The 13335-nt window shown below is 39.8% G+C and overlaps 1 protein-coding gene across 3 annotated transcripts in view; it reads right to left on the reverse strand.

Annotated features, from left to right (window-relative positions):
• rbm19 (RNA binding motif protein 19) overlaps positions 1–13335 on the reverse strand; it is an 82142-nt gene that overhangs the window by 57800 nt on the left and 11007 nt on the right. For all 3 annotated transcript variants that reach the window (XM_041228280.1, XM_041228279.1, XM_041228281.1), the window contains exons 13-19: positions 13105–13201; positions 10378–10488; positions 7544–7744; positions 6552–6794; positions 2399–2459; positions 1980–2059; positions 217–272 (exon numbers count right to left, since the gene is read on the reverse strand). In XM_041228280.1, coding sequence (XP_041084214.1) covers positions 217–272; positions 1980–2059; positions 2399–2459; positions 6552–6794; positions 7544–7744; positions 10378–10488; positions 13105–13201 — 849 coding nt within the window. The remainder of the gene's footprint in view (positions 1–216; positions 273–1979; positions 2060–2398; positions 2460–6551; positions 6795–7543; positions 7745–10377; positions 10489–13104; positions 13202–13335) is intronic.

Consider the following 13335-nt stretch of genomic DNA (forward strand, 5'->3'; position numbering starts at 1 on the left):
AGAACTACCGTAAGAAAACAGAAAACTCTGCAACGATGCCAGTCGACTCATCAATGCATATCCAGTTCTTAGTAGCTGATTGATCTAAGAACTTTGTCAAGATGAGTCTTAAAGGATCCAAGTGATCCAGCATCAACACCATAACTAGGAACCCACATTACTACAGACTGCTATGGAGGGCCCGGTTTGATCAGCAGGAATTGGGCTGTCACTTACTTGGTTGCTCTCTCTGACAGCTTCAGTTCCAGTTGATGCTCCTCCACAATGCAGTGCTGGGGAACAGACACAGAGTCAGTGAGTCCACACACTGCTGTAGGGTCCCTTTTAAAGGACCAGTAACCCTAACACCCTCATTGGCAGCAGTTCAGATGACTGTGAGAAGCTATCGGCAGCACTGCCCATAATGGACCACTATTAACTTACATCATAAGATATTTTGTTAAGTACAAGCTTATTGTAATGAATTAGAGAGATACAAAAGGTATAATGAACAAATGGAAATATCTGTCTTGTAAGAGTTGCACCTAGAAAGTGTTTTTTTTACTATGTATGATTTACTATTTATTCTTTGGTTTTGTATCTCTTAAGTACCTACATTGTTTTCTTTCTCTATATCGTATAAATGGTAAATCTGGGTAAGTAAATTACATTATAGCTGTGTCGAGCGCTGGAGGACAAAGGACAGCCCTGCAGGTGCCAGCTTGAGCTCACTGTGCACCTGACCAGTAGGGTGCACTGTAGGAGTGCCAGAGCCAAGACGACACCCCCTCTTGAATCCCCAGTGAAAAGCATCCACTTCACACAGCCAGGAACCCATGCTCCCCTGACTATGACACACCCTGCACAGCACACAGCCATGCTTGTAACAGGTGAGCCTCCCCGGGACCTCAAGTCCAATGTTAAGAACATAAGAACATAAGAAAGTTTACAAACGAGAGGAGGCCATTCGGCCCATCTTGCTCGTTTGGTTGTTAGTAGCTTATTGATCCCAAAATCTCATCAAGCAGCTTCTTGAAGGATCCCAGGGTGTCAGCTTCAACAACATTACTGGGGAGTTGATTCCAGACCCTCACAATTCTCTGTGTAAAAAAGTGTCTCCTATTTTCTGTTCTGAATGCCCCTTTTTCTAAACTCCATTTGTGACCCCTGGTCCTTGTTTCTTTTTTCAGGCTGAAAAAAGTCCCTTGGGTCGACACTGTCAATACCTTTTAGAATTTTGAATGCTTGAATTAGGTCGCCACGTAGTCTTCTTTGTTCAAGACTGAACAGATTCAATTCTTTTAGCCTGTCTGCATATGACATGCCTTTTAAGCCCGGAATAATTCTGGTCACTCTTCTTTGCACTCTTTCTAGAGCAGCAATATCTTTTTTATAGCGAGGTGACCAGAACTGCACACAATATTCAAGATGAGGTCTTACAAGTGCATTGTACAGTTTTAACATTACTTCCCTTGATTTAAATTCAACACTTTTCACAATGTATCCGAGCATCTTGTTAGCCTTTTTTATAGCTTCCCCACATTGCCTAGATGAAGACATTTCTGAGTCAACAAAAACTCCTAGGTCTTTTTCATAGATTCCTTCTCCAATTTCAATATCTCCCATATGATATTTATAATGTACATTTTTATTTCCTGCGTGCAGTACCTTACACTTTTCTCTATTAAATGTCATTTGCCATGCATCTGCCCAGTTCTGAATCTTGTCTAGATCATTTTGAATGACCTTTGCTGCTGCAACAGTGTTTGCCACTCCTCCTACTTTTGTGTCGTCTGCAAATTTAACAAGTTTGCTTACTATACCAGAATCTAAATCATTAATGTAGATTAGGAATAGCAGAGGACCTAATACTGATCCCTGTGGTACACCGCTGGTTACCACACTCCATTCTGAGGTTTTTTGAATATTCAGCATTGGATGTTAATCCAATGCTGAATATTGCTTGCATCGTGAGACCGAGTGATGTAGGACTGCCTCACCTGTAGCTGCCGGAGAGCCTTCTCTGCAGATTCAGCCTTCTTGAACTCCACAAAGCCATATCCCATTGACAGCATGTTGCCTGGAGAGAGGTGGGAGGGGAAAGCATGAAGACCAAGCAAACTGTCCCTTTGGGTGTAGATCTGAAGATTTTGCTCTACCTACATCTGTTTCCTATTAAAATGATCTTCTCTTTGTTGATGGTTCTTTAGCATTGTAAAAATGCAACAACCTACCTTACCGGTATAAATAAATAAATAAGCACCTAAGAGGTCAGAAAGACAGCAGATGTTCTCAAATACTTTAGTTTTAATTTATTGCCATTTTATCGACTTAAGCTGACAGGGGGCTGGAGGTGAACTGCTTAAGCTATTCATTAGGTCACCTATTTTAAAAGACAGCAGTAAGAGCTGAGCGGTACCTGATCGGTCCTTCTTCTTGGAGATAGAGCAGCTCCTCAGAGCCCCGCACTTGGAGAATGTCTGGAAAGACAAGAGAAGGGAAGAGGCAGAGACATTATCTAGGGACATCTCTTACAACAATACACTTGTCAGTCTATTGCCAGTTGGCACGGCATAGACACGCTCCTGCAATGGTGGCAGCTCCCGATACATTCATGAAACTAAAGATTTTTAAAGGAATGTTTTTGATGGAGTGGTTTTTATAGTGTTTATGAACACTCAAGTTAAACCATAAGAATAAGAAACAGCAACAAAAAACCTATAAATACAAATTTGCTTTTATAATCAACACAGGCTTTACAAAACAGTACTCGTTTACTAATCATTCCTTAAAACAAACTGATACAGAAGGTGTGTTGAGACGAAACTGAGGAGGATCTGATCGAAAATAACTTTCATACAAGTGTGGGCTTTTTATTGTTGAGATACCAGTCCACTGTAATAATGTAGGCCAGACAGAGATCAATGTCATTGTCACCTAAACATGCAGCATCCAGTACTTATATAACACTGCAAATGTGAAGTCAGCACCTCAAATCATCTCTGAGATACAAGGCTTTGGCAATGCAGCGGCAGCTTCGTTATAAAATTCCTGATACAAAATGTACCACACAGCACCCACAATCAGTCATCATAGAATACACTTATGCATGGAGTATGAAGGCAATATTTCAAAGAGGAAACCAAAATGTTACATGACCTCTATAGCCATCTTATGTCATTAAATTTTTATATATATATATATATATATATAGATATATATATAGATATATATATAGATATATATAGATATAGATAGACACACACACACACACACACACACACACACACATACACACATACATACACACACACAACCAGTCAAAAGTTTGAATACACTTGCTGGAAACTTTTTTTTTTTAATAATTGACAATGTTTTACGCTGTGTACATTTCTGTAAATACATGTTACAATATACAAAACAAAACATAAGGAGTATCAAAGCAATGTTCAAGAAAATTGAAAATTGTCTCTAAATCTTGGATTCCTCAAAATAGCCACACTTTGCCTTAATAACAGCCTCACAAATACAAGGCATTCGGTTAACAAGTTTCAGCAGGAAATCACCTGACATGTCTTCTTAGCTCTTCTGCAGCAATTCCCAGAGATCTAGGGCACTTGTGGGTAGCTTTGCTTTGACTCTTCTGTCCGGTTTATCCCATACAAGTTCTATGGGATGGAGGTCTGGAGACTGGGCAAGCCAGGACATTACATTGAGTTGTCCTTCACTTTCCTTGTTCGCCAGATAGTTCTTGCACAACTTCGAGCTGTGTTTCGGGTCATTATCTTGCTGAAGAATGAAGGACTGCACAACTAGCTGAAATCCTGATGGAATGGCATGCCTCTGAAGTATGCTATGATAGCCATGCTGGTTGAGCTTGCCATGGACTTGGTAAAGATCACCAACTCTGTCACCAGCAAAACAACCCCAGACCATGACACTGCCTCCTCCATGCTTGACAGAGGGAACAACACATGCAGAAATCATGCGCTCACCTTCTCTGCGTCTTATAAATACTCCGCGGTTGAGTCAAAATTTGAAATATTTGTGTCCATCAGTCCATCAGACTGACTTCCACTCCTCAAACTTCCAGTTTCTGTGTTTTTTGGCCCAGGCAAGTCTTTTCCTCTTATTCTGCACTCTTAACAATGGTTTCTTTGCAGCAATTCTTCCAGTTAGGCCAGCTTCACGCAATCTCCTCTGAACAGTTGATGTTGAAACAGCTGTACTTCTAGTAGCATTTAGCTGAGCTTGTATTTCAGGGGCAGTTAATCACCGGTTTCGCAGACTTGTGACTCAGATGAACTTGTTCTCTGATTCCGAGGTCACCCTTGGCCTGCCTGACCTTGTTCGGTCCTCATGAATGCCAATTTCTTCAAATTGTTTGATGGTCTTGGCCACAGCAGTTAAAGACAATTGCAAAGTTCTTGAGATTTGTCTTAAAGATTGACCTTCATTTCTTAAAGTAATTACAGACAGACTTGTATGTATTTTGCCATTTTCTGCTCCCTTACATTCATTAATAACAAACTTGTGCCTATGCTACCTATATTTATAGTAATCATGGACCCTCACCTGTTAACAATAATTGGTGACAAAAGGTTAATTAGGTAACATGCTAGTTAACTCCAACAATATCTAACAAAGACAGTTTTACACTTAGGCCAGTGTTCTAACACCGTGTTATACACATTTCAAACTTTTAACTGACTTGGGCTTCAGACTGAAATCCCCTTGCTTTGGGTGATCATTTCATTGAAATTGACAATTTCATTAAAAAATTATTTTTTTGAATGCAATTCACTTATGATTATCAGCTTATATAAGTACACATACCATATAATGAAATATTAAGTGCTTATAGACAAGTTTATACAGTTAAAAGCATAGATAATCATGAAAAACCTGGTTTCAAGCAGGTGTACTCAAACTTTTGACTGGTACTAATATATATATATATATATATATATATATATATATATATATATATATATATATATATATATATATATATATATATATATATATATACATATATACACATACACACACACACACACACACACACACACAAACACACACACACACACACACACACACATATACAGTGGCTTGCAAAAGTATTCAGACCCCTGACCAATTCTCTCATCTTACTGAATTACAAATGGTACATTGAAATTTCATTCTGTTCAATATTTTATTTTAAAACACTTAAACTCAAAATCAATTATTGTAAGGTGATATTGGTTTTATGTTGGGAAATATTTTTAAGAAAAATAAAAAACTGAAATATCTTGCTTGCATAAGTATTCAACCCCCACACATTAATATTTGGTCGAGCCACCTTTCGCTGCAATAACAGCCAGCTTTAAGCTTTGACTGGGCCACTGTAGGACATTCACCTTTTTGTTCTTGAGCCACTCCAATGTTGCTTTGGCCTTGTGCTTGGGATCATTGTCCTGCTGAAAGGTGAATTTCCTCCCAAGCGTTTTTTAGCAGACTGAAGCAGATTCTCTTGCAGTATTTTCCTGTATTTTGCTCCATCCATTCTTCCTTCAATTGCAACAAGATGCCCAGTCCCTGCTGATGAGAAGCATCCCCATAGCATGATGCTGCCACCACCATACTTCACTGTAGGGATGGTGTGTCTTGAGGCATGGGCAGTGTTAGGTTTGCGCCACACATAGTGCTTTGAGTTTTGGCCAAAAAGCTCTATCTTGGTCTCATCTGACCACAAAACCTTTTCCCACATCGCAGCTGGGTCACTCTCATGCTTTCTGGCAAACTCCAGACGTGCTTTCAGATGGTACTTTTTGAGTAACGGCTTCTTTCTTGCCACCCTCCCATACAGGCCAGTGTTATGCAGAGCTCTTGATATGGTTGACTGATGAATCATTACTCCACTCCCAGCCACTGAAATATTTCTTAAAAATATTTCCCAACATAAAACCAATGTCACCTTACAATAATTGATTCTGAGTTTCAGTGTTTAAAAATAAAATATCAAACGGAACAAAATTTCAATGTACCATTTGTAATTCAGTAATATGTGAGAATTGGTCAGGGGTCTGAATACTTTTGCAATTTTGCCCTGATTCACCGTTGGTGACACACACTGTATGTGTGATACATATATTTTGTTTTTTTTTAACCCAAATCGTAATCGTTAGCAGAAAGTAAAAGTATATTTTTTCCATAAGTAAACAGGGTCTTCATTGCCTTATTTGGGTCACCTATTAAAAAAGGATAGTGGATACACAATTTTTTCCTATGTTTGTGGTAAGACATGTCCTACACACCTAAATAACTTAGTCGTACTTAACTGAATCAGTGGTATTTTTACCACAATTTAATGGTGAAACTTACCAGTAGGGGGGGGGGGTGTGGGGGGTGGTTTACGTAATCACAAAGTGTTTGTTCAAATATGAGAAGATTTGTTCCAGCAGTAAGAAAAAGTCAGATTTTCTATATTTTAAATCCCCAGATGCTGTACTCTCAACAGCATGTGCTAAAAGTCATATGAATGAAACGGGAGAGAAACAGCTGAACAGGAGCTCTGTGTGTCAGCCTACCTGTCTCAGGGTGTCCTCGGTTGTGGTGAAGTTAAGGTTCTTGATGAAGAGTGTGCAGCCAGGCTGGCTCCCCTCCTCCTCCTCCTCCTCCTCCTCCTCCTCCCCTGAACTCTCAGGCTTCGTGTCCTTCACCTCCTCTACAGCGGGGGAGGAAAGGGGCTCCTGTTTCTGTACACTGTTGGGCAAGGGTCCTGAGAACACATCCATGGGGGCCCACTCCAGATACAGGGGCACATGCTGAAACTGAGACACCTTCCGTATTACAGCAAAGTGGAGACACACAGAGTCTGAAACAAGTCTGAAACTTGCGCTAGCCCTGCACCCACTCCTGGGTTTCAGAGCTACCAATGAAAGTGATCAGGAGCAGGAGTTTGACATTAAGTGAATTGTTCCATCATTACAGCTGCATGAACAACTCCTATCAGAAGTGATGGGAAGTGTGATCAGTTCAGACCAGAATTAAGAGGACTTTCAAACGCCTGCCACTTGGTCATTTCAATAATACACCTGAGGAGGGGAAGTTCTGAAACTCTGGTTGCAGGGCTACTGAGAGCACTAAGCTCTACTCTTTTGGGGTCAAAAGTGTAAAGAACAGACTGTGCGAGAGTGTCTTACAGTCTAAACAATACACTGAGACAATCACACACACAGTCTGAACAATACACAGACACACACAGTCTAAACAATACACTAGAGACACACTTTAAAAAATACACTGAGACACACACACAATCTAGACCAGGGGTGCCCAATCCTAGTCCTGGAGGGCCGGTGTCCTCCTGGCTTTTGTTCCAACTGTGCCCTAAATTACTTAATTGGGCAACCCTGGTCTAAACAATACACCGAGACATACACACAGTCTAAACAATACACTGAGACACTCACACAGTCTACAATACACTGAAACACTCACACAGTCTACAATACACTGAGACAGACACACACAGTCTGAGCGATACACTGAGCTAGTCTCCGAGCTCCCTCTCTCTTACCTTGGTGTAGGCCAGTTTAGTGAAGGCACGCTTGGCCTCAGTTGGCTCCAGGAACTCCACTATGGCAGTCAGTCCAGCAGGGGGCAGCAGCACTCGCCCCAGAGATCCAAACGGAGCGAACACAGCCTCCAACTCTGGCCCCTGCACCCCTGCAGGAAGGTTCTTTACCAGGAGCACTGTCCCACTGCGAGGGCCTAACGCCTGGGGAGGGGATTACAGGAATCAGCTTCCACTGGTGAAAGGCATCAGCCCAAATGTCTGTCGAACTTTAGTTTTCTGTTTTATACTAGATTAACAGTGCTTCCCCTTTAGAAGTCATCCATTCATAGTGGAACCAGTTATAACAGGGATGGAAAGAAGACTCCCACTGCATAGCAGTTTCACCCATTCCAGGTTTTGCTACTGCTTGAATAGCCCCAGGGTTTAGGTAACAGGCACACTCTTAACTCACAGTAAAACCTGGAATGGAACAAACTGCTATGCAACGGGCGTCTTATTTCCATCCCTGTATAAGGTATAATGGTAAAGGCTCCCTTTGTCCCATAATGCAATTCCACTAGCACATAAATATGACAATCTTGCAACTATGGTTCCCAACTGCAAAAGAGAGAACTGAATGACTAAGGATCTAAAGAAATGTACTTCATTGGGGTCTCCACAACTTGACTGGTCTTTCAAATCTAAATTGACAATGTTACTCCAGTCAGTACATTAAGTGCAGTATTGAAACCAGGACCAGGGGACCCACTGGAATGGGTTCCTGGAATGATGTCTGCTAAGACCGATATCTCACCGAATGTTGCATCAGGCACTTATACTTGCAGAAATGAAATCTGTTAAGTAGTACGAAGAAATTTAGTAAGTGGTCAGGGCAACAACTGTTCTCCATATTCCAGCAGTTTTGGGGTTTAAAACATTGAGAAAGACTGTTTGGTAGGTAATAGTGTTTGATGCCATTTCTTTTGTTGCATTTGGAAATGGTCTTGTTGTAAACGTCGGTTCCTCCTCCCCCAGCAGCAGTAGTCAGCTGTGCAGGGAGGCCGGTTTCCGCACAGCGGCTCTGGGATTGATCAGCACACACACTGTGGCCCAGCCGAGTGTGACGCAGGCAAAGGAATGCATGACTGCCCAGAGAATCAGCATCCAATACAGCCATCTCCAGGGACTGTGTGGCAAAACACCTGGTTTCAATCTTTACCGTGTTTCCATAGCAGACATCAATTTAATTGTTGGTTAAAAAGCTAAATAATTCCATAAATCGCTTTTGCACTTCCATTACCTACATGCAAATGTGCAGTTTTGAAAGAAACACATGTTAAAGCAAACATATAATTTGAATTTTAAAACATGGTTCCTGGTACTACAATAGGTTATATAATGCCTTACACTGGAATCTGTTACTGTCTAAAAGCATGTCAGTCAATAAAGGGAATTAGCTGGTTGCTAAATTACAATCTGTTTCACCTTCATTATATGAGAGCATCACCTAGTATCCTGTACTGGTGCCCAGATATCATGTTTTAAAATAAGACACAACAGAAATGTCAAATCTGATCCTGCAATAATCTCCTTTACCGATGGGTCTCTGGCATTGGTCATTTACACATACTGCTACCAACTGAATGCTCCAGATGGGAAGTGATTAATGTATATTTTATTACGGGTCTAAAATCAGTAAATTCAGCTGTTAGCCTTGGCAGAATGCATTCAGTTGCAGATAAAAATAAATAAAATAAAAAATTTTAAAAAGTGCTTTGGAAATTCTGTTTCACTTTTTTACATGCTGCACCTTCATGTAAAACAAACTGCCCAGTTTAACCATGTTTAATAAAAGGAAGTAAGAGATTTGTATCATTATTACCGGTTTGTGTTTTCTTCTTGTTGTTACTGTCTCGGATTAACACGCACGGTGCAAATAAACCCGTGGCACTACTTTGGCACAGACTGAGAAAGCATGGCAAGAACTGTTTTTGGAATGCTGTTTTGTAAATTGATTTTCTTTGAATAGTGTAAATGCAATACCATATTTTGATGTTTTTGACACACAGATGTACCTGATAGTTAACTTATAATGCCCCAACATTAATAAAGCAACTACAAAGTGGTATGACGACAACGTCTGAGATCGGATGGACCTCTGGAATCCCAGGTTCTACTGCACTTTTTATTAATTTTTTTTTACCATGCAATCTGTTGCTTTCAAAACAGCACATTTGAAACTCACAATGAAAAGAAGTGCACAACAGGAAAGATAAATGGAATTATTTTGTTAACTACTGTATTCCTTCAAATTCAAGAGGCACTTTAACCATTTTTTGCTTCTCAAATAGCCAGCTTTCTAAATCAACATCATAACCCTGTTATATAAGATAAAATGTCTTGTGCAGGGTGTCTCTTACTGTTACACAAGAAAGCATGTTGTGCAGTTTGGGTGAGAGGACCGCAAAAGGGTTTTTTAAACTGTAAAATGATGTCTGTGATAATACACTGTTCACATAACATACTAGAAATGATTAAGTGGGTGCTGATACTCCTTCAAGGCAATTATGAGTATATAAAAACCTTAAATAAATCCTTTTATTAACATGTTTTCAAAACAGGAAAAGCCATCCTTCCCTTACAGACAGTACAGCAGTAAAAATGTCAGCGCCCCAAATGAGTGGAAAATTAGCTTCCAGACAGCTTTTAAAACCCTCAGTGTGGTAGTTAATTGCCACTGATTGGTACTCAATTGTAAAGGTGAAGGAAGGACAGCTTTTCTTCCTTTGAAATCAACACATTAATGAAGCGATGTATGTAATACCTGCCAATGATATGTGAAGATATGCACTGACCTGACTGAAGGAGTCCAGGCTCACTTTGTTGTCAAGGAGGAACTGTCGTGTCTCCTGGACGATCTGGGTTTCCCCCAGAGCCATGCGCACGGCCACACTGCCACGAGCTTCCTGCAGGGGGAGATAGAGGAGAGGGGAATTGCTAATACAAATAGACTGGACTGTATGCAGAGGGAGAGAGAGGAGAGGTCCTCTTTCTATAATTAAACACATCATTACAGTCAGAAAATAAAAGGTTTCCTTCACAGGGCGAATACAGTCCTTGGCTTTTTAGACCTGAACAAAGATTGTTTATATGCACCATGACACGAACATAACAATTATACAAATTAAAAAAATAAAGCCGCAAGCTTGTGGAAAGTTAATACATTTCAAGGCTTTATTTTTCAAAAAGTATCATGGTAAGTATAGTGAAGTGAATGTATGTATACATAAAGTATTAGCTTCAGGACCAAAAGCAATTTTGTTATTGCTTCATTGATAGTACTGTGATGTGTTGTTCGTATATGGTGAACAAACTTGAGTCTTTGGAAGCACAAATTTAAAGAAACAGGTGTTATTTGCACACCAAGGAGTCTTAATTACCATAGAACACCCACCTTGAAGTAGAAACACACACATGACACCAATGACAGGCTCCTTGTTGATTTAAACACTATCACTTCTGTGTTTTGGGGAGTGAAGCGTCATCATGCAAGGGGTAGTCATTATGACATCAACGAGCACGCACTACAGTTCAGGGGCACATAGGTCAAAGCCAGCCTAGGGCTGTGCTCAGAGGTAAACGTGTAGCTCAAATGAGAAGAATCTTTTAATCCGATTGACCCTAAACCAGCTCAAGTCTGAGTTGTAGGTGTAAACGCACCTATGGTCTGCTTGTAGGTAAACTACTGGAGCAACTGTGAACCAGGGTTTGAATTTCATTTTTGTGTGCTGGGGGGGGGGGGGGGGGGGATTTCCCCCCATTCTGCAGCCAATGGGTGGAGATTCCAAAATGTTAGGGGGAATGGCAGAAAAAGGCACTTTTTACATATATACAAAAAAAAAAAAAAATTTATATATATATATATATATATATATATATATATATATATATATATATATATATATATATATATATATATATATATATATATATATAAGGTACCAGTCAAAAGTACACCTGCTTGAAACAAAGGTTTTCATCATTATCTATGCTTTTATCGCTATAAAACTTGTCTATAAACACTTAATATTTCATTATATGATACGTGCACTTATATAAGCTGATAGTCATAAGTGAATTGCATTCAAAAATTTAATTTTTAAATGAAAATGTAAATCTAGTTAATTTCAATTAAATGGTCACCCAAAATAAGGGGATTTCAGTCTGAAGCCCAAGACAGTTAAGTTTGAAATGTGTATAAAATAGTGGTAGAACACTGGCCTAAGTATAAAAGTGTCTTTGTTAGATGTTCTCGGAGTTAACTAGCATGTTACCTAATTAACCTTTTGTCACCAATTATTGTTAACTGGTGAGGGTCCATGATTATTATAAATATAGGTAGCACAGGCTCATTCCTGAATGTAAGTGAGCAGAAAATGGCAAAATACACTCAGTTAAGCAAAGAAAAAAGTCTGTCTGTAATTACTTTAAGAAATGAAGGTTAATCTTTAAGACAAATCTCAAGAACTTTGCAAGTGTCTGTAGTTCTGGCTAGGAGTACCACACACACACACACACACTAAACAGTTGTCCTTACAAAGGTACCACCAAATGTTCGTTTCAGGACACTGAGCTCTGACTGGTTATCATATTATTGTTAATAAAACAATGAATAATCCTCTCCCAACACCAAAACCCTAACCTTAAGATCAGTATCCTATAGTGCAGTCATTACACATCTAAAGTAGTTCATGTTTGGCAGTGAATATGCGTTTTTGTTACTTTAAAAAAAAAAAAAAAAAAGTGACCAGAGATGCTGACTTCCTCAGATGTCCTGACAGGACATTTCGTGGTACCTTTGTATGCACTTTAACTGAATATGTCTTTGGAAAGCTCAGTCTGTACTTTTAAACATGAACCTAGGTGGCTTTTACAATGCCCGAGTAATATCTGCGTAACCTTCAGTGCGCTGGCGCCCAAAAATGAATGGGGCTGAGTTTTAAGAGTTAAAGTGAATTGCTTGCAAAACACCTAGATAGACTTAATGTCGTCTTTTTTTCAAAACTGTTTACTTAGTGCAATGCACCGAGTTTCTATAATTATTAATGGTAGTGGCAGAGAATCACCTATGAGAGAATAGTCTCTCAACACTTAAAATATCCAGCACTGCTCTTATTTATTTATTTTAACCAGAACTACTCCAAATGCGGCTCATAGTGCTTTCGTCACGGACACCCACTTCTTTAGAGACCGTTGTAGCGTTTCAGGCATTCTAAATTGGGTGAAAAATACAGTAGCTTGGTATTCTTATCTCTGCAGGATTTTCCCACACTGAAAGTTGCAGATATGCTGGAACAACTTGGAAAATGTGCGATTCCCGCAATCCCACGCTGAAATTCAAGCCCTGAACTACATCACACAAAGTCATTATTTTGCTCACACACTTTCTTTTTTCTCAGTTAGTAACTTGCTTGTTTTGTTTAATACATTGTTTACTTGCTAGCACTCCTCTATTAAGTGCTGAATGAATACCACACCACATCACAGCAGGGTTCCACAGCACAGCTCTGCAGTGCACTTACATGGTCCAGAACCTGGCTCTTGGTGGTGTTGTATTTCTCAGCGATGGCATCAGCCACTGCACTGGTCCCGACGAACAGTGTGTTCCAGTTATGAGAGCTGAGGGAAAGAAAGAATAGATGTTACTCAAGGTATTCATAAATCAACAGGAGAAAAAAATAAACAAAGAAAAGGCTCCTAAGGATTGCAGTGTAATGCTGGATTTCTCTTCTCTCATTTCAATCAGAGCACCA

Source organism: Polyodon spathula, chromosome 25, assembly GCF_017654505.1.
Source record: "Polyodon spathula isolate WHYD16114869_AA chromosome 25, ASM1765450v1, whole genome shotgun sequence".
In the NCBI taxonomy this organism is placed as follows: domain Eukaryota; kingdom Metazoa; phylum Chordata; class Actinopteri; order Acipenseriformes; family Polyodontidae; genus Polyodon; species Polyodon spathula.